The 19,887-nt window shown below is 46.7% G+C and overlaps 1 protein-coding gene across 1 annotated transcript; it reads left to right on the forward strand.

Moving 5' to 3' along the window:
- Positions 1-1,655: 1,655 nt before the first annotated feature.
- Positions 1,656-13,975, forward strand: c1galt1a (core 1 synthase, glycoprotein-N-acetylgalactosamine 3-beta-galactosyltransferase 1a; the record flags this gene model as incomplete). The annotated part of the gene is made up of 5 exons (XM_079530701.1): positions 1,656-1,745; positions 8,273-8,419; positions 9,932-10,103; positions 11,600-11,814; positions 13,787-13,975. The coding sequence occupies exons 1-5, from the start codon at positions 1,674-1,676 to the stop codon at positions 13,973-13,975; spliced, it is 795 nt and encodes a 264-aa protein (XP_079386827.1). The 5' UTR covers positions 1,656-1,673.
- Positions 13,976-19,887: the final 5,912 nt, after the last annotated feature.

Here is a 19,887-nt window from a genome sequence, read left to right on the forward strand (position 1 = left end):
GTATCGAATCTTGTGGACCAGACCCATTGCAAGATGCTGTACTCTGTCGTCGACCCTAAGCCATTCCAGCCTGTCGAAGTGGGCAGGGGTGAGGTGGGTTCGGGGGGCTAGATCAAGTAGGAGCCTGACCAGTTTGTAGTTGTTACGTCCCCACCAAATAAGTCCAGGTGTTATTTGTAGTTGTTACGTCCCCAACAAAGAGGTCCAGGTGTTATTTGTAGTTGTTACGTCCCCACCAAAGAAGTCCAGGTGTTATTTGTAGTTGTTACGTCCCCACCAAAGAGGTCCAGGTGTTATTTGTAGTTGTTACGTCCCCACCAAAGAGGTCCAGGTGTTATTTGTAGTTGTTACGTCCCCACCAAAGAAGTCCAGGTGTTATTTGTAGTTGTTACGTCCCCACCAAAGAGGTCCAGGTGTTATTTTGTGCTAAAGTGCATTATTGGCTATTTCCCCTAATATAAGCCCTCAATGGGGGTTGGGTTTTTGTGCTAATTCGCTTATTTCCATCGAAATAAGTAGTAAAGTGTGCCGCTTGGGATACTATTTACATTAAGAAGAGAGGATATATACTATTTTTTTATTATTAGCACAACATGGTAGGGGAAATAGCCAATAATGCACTTTTGCACAAAATAACACCTGGACCTCTTTGGTGGGGACGTAACAACTACAAATAACACCTGGACCTCTTTGGTGGGGACGTAACAACTACAAATAACACCTGGACCTCTTTGGTGGGGACGTAACAACTACAAATAACACATGGACCTCTTTGGTGGGGACGTAACAACTACAAATAAAGGTAAGAAAGCCTTCTAGCATGGAATTCTCCTTTAATGTGATTGTGACATTTTAAAGTTTTTTGTAATTTTTTTTTCTTTGTTTAGGTTTTCTGAGCTCAATTGCACCCAAAAGAACCTGAACTTTTAACATTCAGTAGATTTTCTGTGGTCTGGAACAAATAAGTGCTCTGATTTTGATGTCACAGCCTGCAAATCCCAATCCCATACATGACGATGGGATTTGCATCCAGCAGATGTCACTGTTTTGCCTGTTTTCATTGCAGCTCAAAAGGCTTCACAGACAAAAGCGAAAACCCCACACCACAGAAACTCAAAAGTTCAGGTTCTTTGCGGGTAAAAAAAAAACCTAAACGAAAAACGAAAAATAAAAATAAATGACAATTGATGTCATGAAACATTGAATGTTTTATAATGTTTCCAACAGATCCAGATGTGGACAGCTGTGTTAACCCATTTAGGCCCGACGTCGAAATTTAAAAAAAAAAATGTCAGTGGTTCTCAAACTATTTCATGTCAAGGACCCCTAGAATTATATGTATTTGGCCACCGACCCCCATCTGAAAATGTGTGGTTCCAGGGACCCCCCAGAAGCAAAGATTTGAGTTAAAATGTTCACTCTGTAATAATATATGTTCAATGATTTGAGGCACATTTTCACGATTTTTCAAAAATAGCAAACCTACAAGCTCATAGCGCGGCACTTGGTGCCGCGCTATGAGCTTGTAGATCTGCTATTTTTCAATAGCTAAAGTACAACATAATGTTGTACACCAAAAGGGGTTAAAGTCTTAATGTTTCCCAACAGCTCTAGAGGTTGACAGCAGCGCTGCGGACCACCTCTCCAACACCACCCGCCTCCTCTGCTGGGTCATGACGGGACCGCGGAACCTGGAGTCCAGAACCAGACACGTCAAAGCCACCTGGGGAGGGCGCTGTAACACGGTCAGTGACCTGGGGAGGGCGCTGTAACACGGTCAGTGACCTGGGGAGGGCGCTGTAACACGGTCAGTGACCCGGGGAGGGCGCTGTAACATGGTCAGTGACCTGGGGAGGGCGCTGTAACACGGTCAGTGACCTGGGGAGGGCGCTGCAGCACGGTCAGTGACCTGGGGAGGGCGCTGTAACACGGTCAGTGACCTGGGGAGGGCGCTGCAGCACGGTCAGTGACTTGGGGAGGGCGCTGCAGCACGGTCAGTGACCTGGGGAGGGCGCTGTAACACGGTCAGTGACCTGGGGAGGGCGCTGTAACATGGTCAGTGACCTGGGGAGGGCGCTGTAACGCGGTCAGTGACCTGGGGAGGGCGCTGTAACACGGTCAGTGACCTGGGGAGGGCGCTGCAGCACGGTCAGTGACCTGGGGAGGGCGCTGCAGCACGGTCAGTGACCTGGGGAGGGCGCTGTAACACGGTCAGTGACCTGGGGAGGGCGCTGCAGCACGGTCAGTGACCTGGGGAGGGCGCTGTAACACGGTCAGTGACCTGGGGAGGGCGCTGCAGCACGGTCAGTGACCTGGGGAGGGCGCTGCAGCACGGTCAGTGACCTGGGGAGGGCGCTGCAGCACGGTCAGTGACCTGGGGAGGGCGCTGCAGCACGGTCAGTGACCTGGGGAGGGCGCTGTAACACGGTCAGTGACCTGGGGAGGGCGCTGCAGCACGGTCAGTGACCTGGGGAGGGCGCTGCAGCACGGTCAGTGACCTGGGGAGGGCGCTGTAACACGGTCAGTGACCTGGGGAGGGCGCTGCAGCACGGTCAGTGACCTGGGGAGGGCGCTGCAGCACGGTCAGTGACCTGGGGAGGGCGCTGTAACACGGTCAGTGACCTGGGGAGGGCGCTGCAGCACGGTCAGTGACCTGGGGAGGGCGCTGTAACACGGTCAGTGACCTGGGGAGGGCGCTGTAACATGGTCAGTGACCTGGGGAGGGCGCTGCAGCACGGTCAGTGCTTAAGAGTATATATGAATAGAGACGGCACCCGAGTTCACTCGTCCACTTGCATTAATAGTCAGTTTCACTATCCAATTTTGTCGGAATATTTTGAAGAGTTTGTAAACCTATACATTTTTGGAAAGGGTATTGTGTAAGGAATCAGAAAATCAATGTTGCCATTTGCCCAGTCTGTAGCGGCCATATTGGAATTTACAAAATGGCCACCGTAAAAATGTATGTTTTGTAATATCTCAGCCTCTAAATGAGCTAGAACATTGATTTTAACTGCTCAACCAACATTTTCAGCATCAAGTTATCCAATGGTGGTAGTTATAAAGCTACAAAAAATGTCAACATTAACCCTTAGACTGGGTCCAAAGTGACCTGGTGTGGTTGCAGCTTCACTATGTAATGTTGTTGGATATTTTTTAAAGATTTGCATAACTATACATTTTTGGAAATGGTATTGTCTAAGCCAAGGAATCAGAAAATCAATGTTTGCATTTGCCCAGATATGTATATGGCGGCCATATTGGAATTTACAAAATGGCAGCAGTAACATTTATGTTTTGTATTATCTTGGCTTCTAAATAAGATGGAACATTGATTTTAATGCATAAACCAATATTTTCAGGGTGAAGTAATCCAGTGGTCCAAGTTATTCATTTTTGTATCATCCCATTGAAATACGTAATCCACCATATGGGTAAAAAAAACGGCACAGCCCAGGTAGTCAGTCAGATACTAACTCTGAGTTGTTTTTATTGAAAGGTGTATTTTAACTGTGAACTTTGGATGTTTTTGTAACCATCTTAAACATCATGACATGTGTAATCACAGACAGTCTCTATGCATCATCATCATCATCATCATCATCATCATCATCATCATCATCATCATCATCATCATCATCATCATCATCATCATCATCATCATCATCATCATCATCATCACTTTTGTGCATCGTCATCTTTCTGCATTGGCTGCTGCACTGACAATGTCAGTACAGGCCAAGTCCTTAGCTTTGCAGGAACATCTGCCAGAAGAATGGTCAGATTTACACTTGCATTGGACCATCTCAAGGATGGCCTTTGGGCTGGGAGGACCTCTGTGGTCGTTGGTTTCAGCATGCCATCCAAGTGTTTAAAGAACCCATTTTGCAGGGGATCAATCCTGCAGAGCAATGGCTGCTTGTGCTCATGCCCTTGTTTGGACATGGACTCTCAAGATGTTCTGCTTCAGAGCTCCAGGTATTGGAGGACGCTTGTCACTTTCTGCCCTATGTTTGCAGAACAGATGCATCGCAGTTCAGGGATTGTCTTGAGTGAGTAAGCTGCACATACACAAGGACTCCAGTGTTGATATCATTCCTTCCGTCACATCTGCTTCATCCAGGTTGACCTACAGCCAGGTTGCCTTGCCTATATGGGAGAACCTCCCTGTGTTGCCGACTCCAGTGAATACATGGAAGGCTGGCAAAGCCTTTGCTCTTACTTTACCTAGAGCTCGTCACAGTGGTTCAATCTGCACAACACCAGAGGCCAAATGGACATGTTCTTCAGCAAGAGGTCATAGTTTGCTGTGAATAAACGTCCGTTTGGGGAGAAAAATACCAACTGTGCATCAGGTGGGATCACAAGGGATCACCTTGGAGGATCCCCTGTTGCACTCTAGAGATATGAAGGAGACCAAGGACCTGTTGTACTCTAGAGATATGAAGGAGACCAAGGACCTGTTGTACTCTAGAGATATGAAGGAGACCAAGGACCTGTTGTACTCTAGAGATATGAAGGAGACCAAGGACCTGTTGTACTCTAGAGATATGAAGGAGACCAAGGACCTGTTGTACTCTAGAGATATGAAGGAGACCAAGGACCTGTTGTACTCTAGAGATATGAAGGAGACCAAGGACCGGTTGTACTCTAGAGATATGAAGGAGACCAAGGACCTGTTGTACTCTAGAGATATGAAGGAGACCAAGGACCTGTTGTACTCTAGAGATATGAAGGAGACCAAGGACCTGTTGTACTCTAGAGATATGAAGGAGACCAAGGACCTGTTGTACTCTAGAGATATGAAGGAGACCAAGGACCGGTTGTACTCTAGAGATATGAAGGAGACCAAGGACCTGTTGTACTCTAGAGATATGAAGGAGACCAAGGACCTGTTGTACTCTAGAGATATGAAGGAGACCAAGGACCTGTTGTACTCTAGAGATATGAAGGAGACCAAGGACCTGTTGTACTCTAGAGATATGAAGGAGACCAAGGACCTGTTGTACTCTAGAGATATGAAGGAGACCAAGGACCTGTTGTACTCTAGAGATATGAAGGAGACCAAGGACCTGTTGTACTCTAGAGATATGAAGGAGACCAAGGACCTGTTGTACTCTAGAGATATGAAGGAGACCAAGGACCTGTTGTACTCTAGAGATATGAAGGAGACCAAGGACCTGTTGTACTCTAGAGATATGAAGGAGACCAAGGACCTGTTTGCAAGGCTGATGGGGCAAGTACCATCAGCCTTGCAAACAGGTCCTTGGCCATCTCAAGCCAAGATATCAACCAGAAAGAAGCCATAGGAAACTATGAATTCACTCTGACACCAAGGGCACTGTTGGGAACAATTCTGCCATGCCATGATGACAAGTCCAAGTTAATCCATCTACTTGTACAGTACAGCAGGGGATCCTCCAAGGTGATCATCACGTCTGCTTCTGGATACACTATAGGAGCAACAAAGACCTGGTCTTTGAGGAAAATAACCATGAAGAAGCAGACATCTGCTGATCCAACAGGCTGTGCTGGCTTCACAGTGAAACCAACCTGATGCACAGTTGGTATTTTTCTCCCCAGATACGGACGTTTATTCACAGCAAACTATTATCTCTTGCTGAAGAACATGTCCATTTCTATGGCCTCTGGTGTTGTGCAGATTGAACCACTGTGACAAACTCTAGGTAAAGAAAGAGCAAAGGCTTTGCCAGCCTTCCATGTATTCACTGGATCCTTTTATGTGCAGCTTACTCACCCAAGGGTATCAACATCAAGACAATACCTTACCTTACTCACCCAAGGGTATCAACATCAAGACAATACCTGAACTTACTCACCCAAGGGTATCAACATCAAGACAATAAGCTTACTCACCCAAGGGTATCAACATCAAGACAATACCTGAACTTACTCACCCAAGGGTATCAACATCAAGACAATAAGCTTACTCACCCAAGGGTATCAACATCAAGACAATACCTTGCAGCTTACTCACCCAAGGGTATCAACATCAAGACAATACCTTGCAGCTTACTCACCCAAGGGTATCAACATCAAGACAATACCTTGCAGCTTACTCACCCAAGGGTATCAACATCAAGACAATACCTGAACTGTATGTGCAGCTTACTCACCCAAGGGTATCAACATCAAGACAATCCCTGAACTGCGATGCATCTGTTCTGCAAACATAGGGCAGAAAGTGACAAGCTCCCTCCAACACCTGGAGCTCTGAAGCTGCACATCTTGAGAGTACACGTCCAAACAAGGGCATGGGCACAAGCAGCCATTGCTCTGCAGGATCAACAGCTGGATCCCCTGGAAAATGTGTACTTCAAACACTTGGATGGCATGCTGATGAGGTCTAACGACCACAGAGGTCCTCCCAGCCCCAAAGGCCATTCTTCAGAAGGTCCAATGCAAGTGTAAATCTGACTGTTCTGGCAGATGTTCCTGCAAAGCTAAGGACTTAGCCTGTATGTACTGTATGTACTGTATGTACTGTATGTACTGTATGTACTGTGTGTACTGTATGTACTGTATGTACTGTATGTACTGTATGTACTGTGTCAGTGCAGCAGCCAGTGCCAGAACGATGAGGATGATGATTATGATGATGATGATGCATAGAGACTGTCAGTGGCATGCACAGATATACACTAGGGGGTGCTAGAGCACCCCCTGCCCTTTTGGCAATGTGCCCTTTTGAAAAAAAATAGCAGACCTACAAGCTCGTAGCGCGCCACTCGGTGGCGCGCTACGAGCTTGTAGATCTGCTATTTTTCAATAGCTAAAGCATAACATAATGCTAACACCAAAAGGGGTTCCCGCCCAAAATGGATTAAGGCAACCGGCCGGTTCCACGCGCTGCACAAGGTGCCCTTTTTTAACTTGAGCACCTGCCCCTCTAAATGTCTGTGCACGCCACTGGAGACTGTCTATGTTTACACATGGACATGATGTTTAAGATGGTTACACAAACATCCAATGTTCACAGTTAAAAGACATCTTCTCAATAGAAATAACTAACTAAAGAGTTAGTATCTGACAGACTGCCTGGGCTGTGCTGTTTTTGAGTGGTGTAAACCACTCCTACAACTGGCTTTGTTAGTCTGTCTGTCTGTCTGTCTGTCTGTCTGTCTGTCTGTCTGTGCAAAAAAATTAGCATGGTTGATGCTGATTGGTTGATGCTGATTTCATTACGTCAGACATTACGTCAGAACACAGCTGATCAGGCTATATAAGACCTTACACCACTCAGTTCACACGGGTGTGATTTTTTTTATCCATATGGTGGATTACGTAAATTAAATGATAACTTGGATCATTAGATTCCTTGACCCTGAAAATATAGGTTTAGCCATTAAAATCAATGTTCCATCTCAGAAGCCAATATATTACAAAACATACATTTTACGGCTGCCATTTTGTAAATTCCAATATGCTATCCACAGACATCTGGCAAATGCAAACATTGATTTTCGGATTCCTTAGACAATACCCTTTCCAAAAATTATGCAAATCTTTTAAAAAAAATAAAGAATCCAACAACATTACATAGTGAAGCTGCAACCACACCAGGTCACTTTGGACCCAGTCTAAGGGTTAATGTTGACATTTTTTGTAGCTTTATAACTACCACCATTGGACTCCTTGATGCTGAAAATGTAGGTTTAGCTGTTAAAATCAATGTTCTAGCTCATTTAGAGGCTGAGATATTACAAAACGTACATTTTACGGTGGCCATTTTGTAAATTCCAATATGGCCGCCACCGACATCCGGGCAAATGGCAACATTGATTTTCTGATTCCTTACACAATACCCTTTCCAAAAATATATAGTTTTGCAACTCTTCAAAAAAATCCAACAAACATTAAAATCAAAGGATAAGGAACCTGACTATAAGTTGCTCTAAAGCGCATGAGGCGATTTTCCTCCTCCTTCCGGGTAGGAACAGAGTGCATTCTGGGATGGATTTGCCCCAAACACATTAACGCGCTGCCGTTGACTATCATTGCACGCGTTCACGTATGAAACAGCGTCCACGTGTCATCGTGAACGTGCACAATGATAGTCAACGGACCAGCGTGTTCATGTGTTTGGGCCCACGCTGCAATACCAAATTGGGCCACTATGTCCATTTCTCCTCAGGGTTTCCTCCGGGTGCCGTCTCTATTCATATATATGAATTATGAATAGGTATGGTGCATTTATATATTGTACCACCATAGATATGAACAGATTTAGGTAACACCACCTACATTTTAGGTGGTGTACATGAGCTCGGAGCAGACGGACTTCCCCACGGTGGGCCTGAACGTGAGCGAGGGCCGAGAGCATCTGTACCGCAAGACCATCGGAGCCTTCCAGCACGTGTTCCAGAACCATCTGGACAGCGCTGACTGGTTCCTGAAGGTAAGACCGTGTTCCAGAACCATCTGGACAGCGCTGACTGGTTCCTGAAGGTAAGAACGTGTTCCAGAACCATCTGGACAGCGCTGACTGGTTCCTGAAGGTAAGACCGTGTTCCAGAACCATCTGGACAGCAACTGTATGTGTGTATGTGTACAGTGTGTGTACAGTGTGTGTACTGTGTGTGTGTATGTGTACAGTGTGTGTACTGTGTGTGTGTATGTGTACAGTGTGTGTACTGTGTGTGTGTGTATGTGTACAGTGTGTGTACTGTGTGTGTGTGTGTATGTGTACAGTGTGTGTACTGTGTGTGTGTGTGTATGTGTACAGTGTGTGTACTGTGTGTGTACAGTGTGTGTACTGTGTGTGTGTGTGTATGTGTACAGTGTGTGTACTGTGTGTGTACAGTGTGTGTACTGTGTGTGTACAGTGTGTGTACTGTGTGTGTGTGTGTATGTGTACAGTGTGTGTACTGTGTGTGTACAGTGTGTGTACTGTGTGTGTGTGTGTATGTGTACAGTGTGTGTACTGTGTGTGTACAGTGTGTGTACTGTGTGTGTGTGTGTATGTGTACAGTGTGTGTACTGTGTGTGTGTATGTGTACAGTGTGTGTACAGTGTGTGTACTGTGTGTGTGTGTGTATGTGTACAGTGTGTGTGTACAGTGTGTGTACTGTGTGTGTATGTGTACAGTGTGTACTGTGTGTGTACTGTGTGTGTGTATGTGTACAGTGTGTGTGTACAGTGTGTGTACTGTGTGTGTGTGTATGTGTACAGTGTGTGTACAGTGTGTGTACTGTGTGTGTGTATGTGTACAGTGTGTGTACAGTGTGTGTACTGTGTGTGTGTATGTGTACAGTGTGTGTACTGTGTGTGTGTGTATGTGTACAGTGTGTGTACTGTGTGTGTGTATGTGTACAGTGTGTGTACAGTGTGTGTACTGTGTGTGTGTATGTGTACAGTGTGTGTACAGTGTGTGTACTGTGTGTGTGTATGTGTACAGTGTGTGTACAGTGTGTGTACAGTGTGTGTACTGTGTGTGTGTATGTGTACAGTGTGTACTGTGTGTGTGTATGTGTACAGTGTGTGTACAGTGTGTGTACAGTGTGTGTACTGTGTGTGTGTATGTGTACAGTGTGTGTACAGTGTGTGTACTGTGTGTGTGTATGTGTACAGTGTGTGTACAGTGTGTGTACTGTGTGTGTGTGTATGTGTAAAGTGTGTGTACAGTGTGTGTACAGTGTGTGTACAGTGTGTGTACAGTGTGTGTACTGTGTGTGTGTATGTGTACAGTGTGTGTACAGTGTGTGTACTGTGTGTGTGTATGTGTACAGTGTGTGTACAGTGTGTGTACTGTGTGTGTGTGTACACACACACTGTACACTGTACACTGTACACTGTACACTGTTTCACAAACACACCACATACCAGGACTTGGTGTCTTTGCACAATAATTCTCTTCAGGTGAGATTTCTTTGTAGTTTTTGTTCATCTTTTTGCTTTCCTCCACGTGAAGGCTGACGACGACACCTTCGTGGTCCCGGAGAACCTGCGCCTGGTGCTGTCCGGCCTGGACCCCGGCAGGCCGCTGTACCTGGGCCGGCACTACTCGCCCTTCGTCCAGCAGGGATACATGAGCGGGGGGGCGGGCTACGTCCTCAGCAAGGAGGCCCTGCGGAGGTTCGTAGGTAGGAGGGCGCCGTCGCAACACTTTCGACATCATCCTGTGTGTGTGTGTGTGTGTGTGTGTGTGTGTGTGTGTGTGTGTGTGTGTGCGCAGATACAGAGATCTCCATGTGGGACACAGACAGGCAGATACAGAGATCTCCATGTGGGACACAGACAGGCAGATACAGAGATCTCCATGTGGGACACAGACAGGCAGATACAGAGATCTCCATGTGGGACACAGACAGGCAGATACAGAGATCTCCATGTGGGACACAGACAGACAGACAGTTAAAATGGGTGCTATGACAAGTTGACAACGGGATTATTAGGTTCCCAAGTTGCATCGTTCTCAAGTAGGCCGGTGGCCGACGGGCACGTACAGGTCTAGTTACAAATAATTAGATACCCGGCCCGAGGAGTTATGTAACATATGTTGCCCCGAGGGGGAGGAGTTATGTAACATCTGTTGCCCTGAGGGGAGGAGTTATGTAACATATGTTGCCCTGAGGTGGAGGAGTTATGTAACATCTGTTGCCCCGAGGGGGAGGAGTTATGTAACATTTGTTGCCCCGAGGGAGGAGTTATGTAACATCTGTTGCCCCAAGGGGGAGGAGTTATGTAACATATGTTGCCCCGAGGGAGGAGTTATGTAACATCTGTTGCCCCGAGGGGGAGGAGTTATGTAACATCTGTTGCCCCGAGGGGGAGGAGTTATGTAACATCTGTTGCCCCGAGGGGGAGGAGTTATGTAACATCTGTTGCCCTGAGGGGAGGAGTTATGTAACATATGTTGCCCTGAGGGGGAGGAGTTATGTAACATCTGTTGCCCCGAGGGAGGAGTTATGTAACATCTGTTGCCCCGAGGGGGAGGAGTTATGTAACATCTGTTGCCCCGAGGGGGAGGAGTTATGTAACACCTGTTGCCCCGACGGGGAGGAGTTATGTAACATCTGTTGCCCCGAGGGGGAGGAGTTATGTAACATTTGTTGCCCCGAGGGAGGAGTTATGTAACATCTGTTGCCCCGAGGGGGAGGAGTTATGTAACATATGTTGCCCCGAGGGAGGAGTTATGCAACATCTGTTGCCCCGAGGGGGAGGAGTTATGTAACATCTGTTGCCCCGAGGGGGAGGAGTTATGTAACATCTGTTGCCCCGAGGGGGAGGAGTTATGTAACATCTGTTGCCCCGAGGGAGGAGTTATGTAACATATGTTGCCTCGATGGGGAGGAGTTATGTAACATCTGTTGCCTCGAGGGGGAGGAGTTATGTAACATCTGTTGCCCTGAGGGAGGAGTTATGTAACATCTGTTGCCCCGAGGGGGAGGAGTTATGTAACAGCTGTTGCCCCGAGGGGGAGGAGTTATGTAACATCTGTTGCCCCAAGGGGGAGGAGTTATGTTCAGTCGACTGGTAACGTACTGAGCCTGTGGAACGGGGAACCCGGGTTCGCCTCCCGGCCGAGGCTACACTATGTTATTTTAATTGAACTGCGACGCGTCTCATTTGACCGCAGCGGGCTTCGAGAGCGGGCAGTGCGTCCACGACACTGAGGTGGAGGACGTGGGTCTGGGGCGCTGCATGCAGACCATGGGGGTCCAGCCCGTCGACTCCAGAGACCTCGGAGGGAGACACACCTTCCACCCGTACCCTCCTCACTTCTACGTGGTCCGACAGCACCCCCGAAACACGCCCTGGTACCTGTTGTACGAGCACTATCCCATTACAGAGGTACGATCTGTATATAAACACTATCCTGTTACAGAGGTACGATCTGTATATAAACACTATCCCATTACAGAGGTACGATCTGTATATACACACTATCCTGTTACAGAGGTACGATCTGTATATAAAGACTATCCTGTTACAGAGGTACGATCTGTATATAAACACTATCCTGTTACAGAGGTACGATCTGTATATAAACACTATCCCATTACAGAGGTACGATCTGTATATAAACACTATCCTGTTACAGAGGTACGATCTGTATATAAACACTATCCTGTTACAGAGGTACGATCTGTATATAAACACTATCCCATTACAGAGGTACGATCTGTATATAAACACTATCCTGTTACAGAGGTACGATCTGTATATAAACACTATCCTGTTACAGAGGTACGATCTGTATATAAACTCTTATCCTGTTACAGAGGTACGATCTGTATATAAACACTATCCTGTTACAGAGCTAAGGTTCTGTAACTCCATAATAGAGGTAAGGTTTTGTATATTTATGTGTTCCACAGGGCCCAGTTCATCCATGACTCTGTGCTCTACAGTGCATCCATGTCTCTGTGCTCTACAGGGTCCAGTTCATCCATGACTTTGTGCTCTACAGTGCATCCATGTGTCTGTGCTCTACAGGGTCCAGTTCATCCATGTCTCTGTGCTCTACAGTGCATCCATGTCTCTGTGCTCCACAGGGCCCAGTTCATCCATGACTCTGTGCTCTACAGTTCATCCATGTCTCTGTGCTCTACAGGGTCCAGTTCATCCATGTCTCTGTGCTCTACAGTGCATCCATGTCTCTGTGCTCTACAGTTCATCCATGTCTCTGTGCTATACAGGGTCCAGTTCATCCATGTCTCTGTGCTCTACAGTTCATCCATGTCTCTGTGCTCTACAGGGTCCAGTTCATCCATGTCTCTGTGCTCTACAGTTCATCCATGTCTCTGTGCTCTACAGTGCATCCATGTGTCTGTGCTCTACAGTTCATCCATGTCTCTGTGCTCTACAGTTCATCCATGTCTCTGTGCTCCACAGGGCCCAGTTCATCCATGTCTCTGTGCTCTACAGTTCATCCATGCCTCTGCTCTACAGGGCCCAGTTCATCCATGTCTCTGTGCTCTACAGTTCATCCATGCCTTTGTGCTCTACAGGGTCCAGTTCATCCATGTCTCTGTGCTCTACAGTTCATCCATGCCTCTGTGCTCTACAGGGCCCAGTTCATCCATGTCTCTGTGCTCTACAGGGCCCAGTTCATCCATGTCTCTGTGCTCTACAGTTCATCCATGTTTCTGTGTTCTACAGGGTCCAGTTCATCCATGTATCTGTGCTCTACAGTTCATCCGTGTCTCTGTGATCTACAGTTCATCCATGTCTCTGTGCTCTACAGTTCATCCATGTCTCTGTGCTCTACAGTTCATCCATGTCTCTGTGCTCCACAGGGCCCAGTTCATCCATGTCTCTGTGCTCTACAGTTCATCCATGTCTCTGTGCTCTACAGTTCATCCATGTCTCTGTGCTCCACAGGGCCCAGTTCATCCATGCCTCTGTGCTCTACAGTTCATCCATGTCTCTGTGCTCCACAGGGCCCAGTTCATCCATGCCTCTGTGCTCTACAGTTCATCCATGTCTCTGTGCTCTACAGTTCATCCATGCCTCTGTGCTCTACAGTTCATCCATGTCTCTGTGCTCCACAGGGCCCAGTTCATCCATGCCTCTGTGCTCTACAGTTCATCCATGTCTCTGTGCTCTACAGTTCATCCATGCCTCTGTGCTCTACAGTTCATCCATGTCTCTGTGCTCCACAGGGCCCAGTTCATCCATGTCTCTTTGCTCTACAGGGCCCAGTTCATCCATGTCTCTGTGCTCTACAGGGCCCAGTTCATCCATGTCTCTGTGCTCTACAGGGCCCAGTTCATCCATGTCTCTGTGCTCTACAGTTCATCCATGCCTCTGTGCTCCACAGGGTCCAGGCTGCTGCTCGGACTTCGCCGTGTCGTTCCACTACATCAAGGCCGTGGAGATGTACGAGCTGACCTACCTGACCTATCACCTACGGCCGTACGGATACCACTACCGCGACCCCCCCGACCCCCGCCGCAACCTCACCCCAAATGACACCGCCGCCGCACCTGGGCGGGGCGGGGCCAGGTGACACCTGGGCGGGGCGGGGCCAGGTGACACCTGGGTGGGGCGGGGCCAGGTAACACCTGGGCGGGGCCATACCATACACCTGGGCGGGGCCATACCAAAGTTATTTGGTATGGCTGAGCACCTCATAGCGAGGATTTGATTGGCTGAGCACCCCATAGCAATAATTTGATTGGCTGAGCAAGATACGTATTGAGGATAAAAGGCGAAGATGGAAAAGTGAGGACACAAATTGTGATTGGCCAGAAAGAGATAATGTATGTATGATGATTAGAGTGCCCCTCACTTCACACGGGTGTGATTTTTTTCCCTCCCTGCTCGGCACAATTACACAACCATCGTTAACCATTAAAGGTATATTCAGTGATTTCACTTAATTCAAATATCACTTTTTTTCTGGATAATCCTCCCTACTATAGAGTGTGCTGACCATATAAGGAGTTCCTCCCTGTCCCCAGTGAGCCCCTGGGGTCAAAAAACCCTAGTTTCAGTTTTGGTGGCGGGTGGCAAAACCTTCATCCAATCAGGATGAGTGGGGCCTTCCTCCAATCATGATCGAGTGGGGGCGGGCCTTGGTGCACATGCTGTTGGCCTGTTGCACTTCCCCCCACTGTAGAGCGTGCATGTGCACATTTTGTTACCGGGGCGGACTGGGTGGTTTTCCAAATCACCCAAATCACTGAATGCTCCTTTAAGTTTCATTAAGTAATTTTTTTGGTCGACTAAATATCATAAGATTTTAGTCGACTAAATCTACAGGTGATTTAGTCGACTAAAATGTATTTTGGCGGGCCTTGATGCCGTCGTAATGACTGACTTTACACTTGCTGAAAATAGCAGATCTACAAGCTCACCACGCGTCGCAGCGCGTGGTGAGCTTGTAGATCTGCTATTTTCAGCATGAATAACAAGTGCAAAATGACTCGTCTTTTATTTATAGTGGATCTCTTGTCCACTAGTACCATTCCTATCATTTTTATTTGTTGACAAAATCGACAGTATATTTAGTCATAGTTTTAGTCATCATAGCTTAGTCGTCGACGAACATTTTTCTAAGGCTGGTACGACGAAAACAACACTGGTACGTACGTAGTAATATAGCCACTGGGTTGACGTGAGGCCCCCAGCCCCACCCCCACTGCCCCCCAGCCTTCGTTTTGGCCCCAAACATTTCAGAGATTGTGGGATCGTTGTCCGGCTACCTGAGACTATCTTATGATAGTAATATATAATATATATCATCATCATCATCATCATCTATACTATAATTAACCGAATGTCTGAATGTCTGTGTGTGTGTGTCAGATACACAGCCGTATCTCCTCACCGCCTTCAACAATCGCTCCCACTTTTCACACATAGGCATTGACCATAATAATATGGAGGTCTTAACGAAGCCCTTTTTCCAATTTAACAAATTATAAATTAATAATGAATTTATTAGTGAATTAAAAATGTGAAAACGCACCCAGGGCGTAGTACCCCCCGCGGCAAGTATTTTACAACGGGTAAGGGCTATAGGGCGTGCTGCGAGGTCCCTTTTCGTTCGGTTTCGTTCCTGCGTCTTTGGCACTATGATTTCAATGCATATTTCCAAAGACAATACCCTTCTGGACTTTGGGTTAAAAGTTCTCCGCATAATATCCTGCAGTATTTTGTCACAAGCCAGAAATGTATACAAGTGTATAACCAAAAAACGAAAATCTTGTGCTGCTGTTTTTGCTTGTAAAATGTGTTATATTGATTTTGGCAACACCAAATCTTTCTCAAATGTCATAAATACATATACCTAACATCTGAAACAAGTATTGGTGCCTTAGTTTACTGATATGTGAATCTAGATCATGAAATGTAGCAAATGTGTTAAAGAAAACGCTTCAACTTAAGTGATTGGCACCTAGCACAATGAAACATACACATAGAAAATGTAGCCAAAAGTTTATGTTTCATACATAAAAAATGTCACAACCTACTGGGTAATGAAAGGTAGAAAAGAAAAGCAGCCCACCTTGGCCCAAAATGGCTGAAAATCTATAAAAATGTTACCACGCCCCCTAAATTGGAATAATGAAATAAATGGACAAGACTAAAAATAGATGCACTAAAGGTCAGAATTATTACAACATATGGTATGAAATGGTAAATAAATGGTGCATTTATATAGCGCCTTTATCCAAGGCGCTTTACATAGATACATTCACCCATTCACACACACATTCATACACCGATGGCGGCGGAAGCCATGCAAGGTAACAACCAGCACATCGGGAGCAATTTGGGGTTCAGTGTCTTGCCCAAGGACACTTCGACATGTAGACAGGAGGAGCCGGGATTCGAACCGCCGACCCATGGATCATTGGACGACCTGCTCTACCTCCTGAGCCACAGCCGCCCTGAATGAAACATTTATACAAGTACCACAAAGTGTCACAGCATCTGACATACCTGAGATGCATGCAGGTGACAACTGACATGTCTTGTAGTTGAAGTGGAAGTCAGATGTTTATAGGGTGAACAGGTGACAGCACTGTGCCCTGGGGAGCGCCCGTGATGTTCACCAGCACCTCCGAACAGACAACCCTGCAGTCTCACATACTGCGGTCTGCCCGAGAGATAGTCTGAGATCCATGCCACCAAACCATGGTCCACCCCCATCAACGCAAGCTTCTGTAAGCAGTTGTGACTGGATAGTTCTGAAGACACTGGAGAAGTCAAAAAGCATGATTCTAACTGCGTTGCCCATGGTGCCAAGGTGTGTGAATGCCCTGTTTAGCATGTAGATGATGACATCATCAAACCCAATGTCCACCTGGTATGTAAAAACTGAAGGGGGCCGACGTAGTCACTCACCATCGGTCACAATGCAAGAAGATGTCCACAGTTCGTTTGGATCAGCAGTTCTGGACAACCTGATCTCCATATATGCCTATACTATATTATTGCGACCACAGGTCGCATTTACTATGAAATTGCGCATTTTCCGTCAGTCAGTCAGTGTATCACTCAAAATCCCCATACATGGGGAAAGCCCCCATATATGGTGCCCAGGTCTTGTGAGTGACATCATGTGACATCATCAGGGATGGAGATCCCCGATGTCATCAATATTGACCAGCAACTCTACAACTGACCCCAACCCTTAGATCTCCATATGGCTATACTGTATGTCAGAACCTGTTCTGACATTCCATATTGTAACGTTTTGATACGTCTGTAATCTTACTTTAGATTAGAACACAGGACGCTCTGACCAACGCTTGCGGGTTACATAACAACTGACTGTTTTATTGACATGTGCCAATCAACCACAACTCACACATACCGGCGTGCGCAACACATGCGCACTACAGACTTGGCATAATGGAATGTAGTCCTATTAGCTTGACACATGTAGTTCACTTTACATGACACTGCTGGAGACAGGTGGACAAGTTTGACAGATAGCGACCTATGTAGGTCACCATTCCGAGGAACCGCCTCAGTTCTGGAACGTTCGTTGGGGCGCTCATGTCTCTGATAGCGGCAACTCTCGCTGGGTTTGGCTTAATGCCATCCTTGCTCACCACCTGCCCCAAAAAGTCCAACTTCGTTTGAGACATCTTACACTTTTCTTTGTTGAGCTTGAGGCCAGAGTTTCTGATGGACTCCATAACCTTGCTGAGTCTCATGTCATGCAGCTTTTGGTTTTCTCCGAAAATCAAAATGTCGTCCATGTAGACTATTACGCCTTCATGTCCCTCTAGCAGCTCCGACATTTTCCTCTGAAATATTTCGGGCGCTGATGTGATGCCGAAAGGCAGCCTTTTAAAGCAGTATCTACCCCATGGGGTGATAAACGTAGTCAGCCGGGCACAGTCCTCCTCCAAAAGGATCTGCCAGAATCCGCTGGCCGCGTCCAGGCTTGTGAAGACTGCACTTCCTGCTAGCTTGGGGAGAAGGTCGTCAATAGTAGGCAGTATGAACTTTTCTCGTTCAACACATTCGTTCAGCCTCTTTAAGTCAACACATATTCTGATTTTGTTGTTCTTCTTTATCACTGGGACCATAGGTGCACACCATTGCGTTGGCTGTGTGACTTTCTCTATAATGCCCAGTGACTCCATCCGTTTCAATTCTGCCTCCACCTTGGGCAACAGTGGAATAGGGACTCGTCGTGGTGTGGCTACACTGTAGGGCTTGGCCCCCTCTTTAAGCACAATCCTCACAGGATCTCCCTTTAATGTGCCCAACTCACCGAACACACTCACTTCATTCAGCCGTTTGATCAGGCCTAACTTGGTGGCCACTGCTCGACCAAGCAGGTTTTCTCCACATGACTTGACTACAACCACTCTGAAGTGACAGTCACGCAGCTTGTCTTGCAGCTGAGCCTTGATCTTGGCTAAAAACTGCCCTCTAGTGGTCACTGTGCCGCCTGGGCTTCCAAGTGGTGTTTTGACAGGTTTAAGCTGGGGCCTTTTGGCTAGGCCATTGTATGTAGCTTCTGTTATCACTGACGTGTCAGCCCCTGAGTCAATCTTAAATATCACAGGAGTATTAGCAATGTTCAGTGTAGTGTGCCACGGTGGCTCATCTTCAGTAATGACCTCGTTCACATTTGTGTTCATTTCAGTTAGTGACCCTAGGAAAACAGACTCCTCTTCATCCCTGTCACTTTGCCGGTCATTTACTGTCACCTCCCGCACACTCTTAGTGTAACATGCTACTGCAAAGTGTCCCATTTTCTTACATATGTTGCACCTTTTTCCTTTAGCTGGACACTGATCTGGATCACTGTGTTCTCTGTGACATTTTCCACAGTTTCCTCTGCCCCTTTCGTTTTTCTGTCTGTGTGGAGTGTGTGCATTAGCTCCACTTGCTTTATAGTCTCTCCTTCCCTTCTGTCTGAAGGTTTTGACTTCATCCACATTGTCTGACGAGCCTTGGTTCTGTCCTTTAATTAGCTCGCTATGCCTCGCCATGTCAATTGCACTACGCAGCGTCAGATCATCCTTCATTTGTAGCTTTTGAGACAGTCCTTTATCACGGATTCCCAGGACTAACCTGTCCCTCAAATTGTCATCTTTCTGGGCTCCAAACTCGCAGTTTTCTGCTAACTCATAGAGCTGCCGTACAAACGCTTCCACATTTTCGCCAGCATGCTGCGCTCTTGAGTGAAACCTAGCCCTCTCAAATATGACGTTACGTTTGGGGACAAAATGTGCGTCAAATTTTGCAAGCACTGGGTCATATTTGTCTGCATCTAGTACATCCGTGAATGTGAACGATTTAAATATGTGCTCAGCCTCTGCTCCCATGGAGTATATTAAGGCGCTGACCTGTATCACATCAGCCTCCGCCGTCAGTTTTGTTGCAATCCTGTATCGGGAAAATCTTTCCTTCCAATCTGGCCAGGTTGCCGGCTTCGTGAAATCCAACTGATCCGGGGAGGGAAACTTCGCCATAGCGATGCACACACACGTTCAAAAGTCTCAAAGTTACTCTTCTTTTCCTTCTCCAACTGTTAAGTTAACTTCTGACACCATGTAACGTTTTGATACGTCTGTAATCTTACTTTAGATTAGAACACAGGACGCTCTGACCAACGCTTGCGGGTTACATAACAACTGACTGTTTTATTGACATGTGCCAATCAACCACAACTCACACATACCGGCGTGCGCAACACATGCGCACTACAGACTTGGCATAATGGAATGTAGTCCTATTAGCTTGACACATGTAGTTCACTTTACATGACACATATGTTGATCCTTCCCCATCCATCCTTCCTCTTCGATGTCTCCCTTTTGACTGATACCTGTCCGTGTAAACTCTAGATGGGCCTGCACCAAAGTTATTAATGCAGCCCGTTAGGGTGAGGTCGCTTCTCGCTATATGCTATAGCCTATGTTATACTATACTATACTATACTAT

The sequence above is a fragment of the Electrona antarctica genome, assembly GCF_951216825.1.
Source record: "Electrona antarctica genome assembly, contig: scaffold_61, whole genome shotgun sequence".
In the NCBI taxonomy this organism is placed as follows: domain Eukaryota; kingdom Metazoa; phylum Chordata; class Actinopteri; order Myctophiformes; family Myctophidae; genus Electrona; species Electrona antarctica.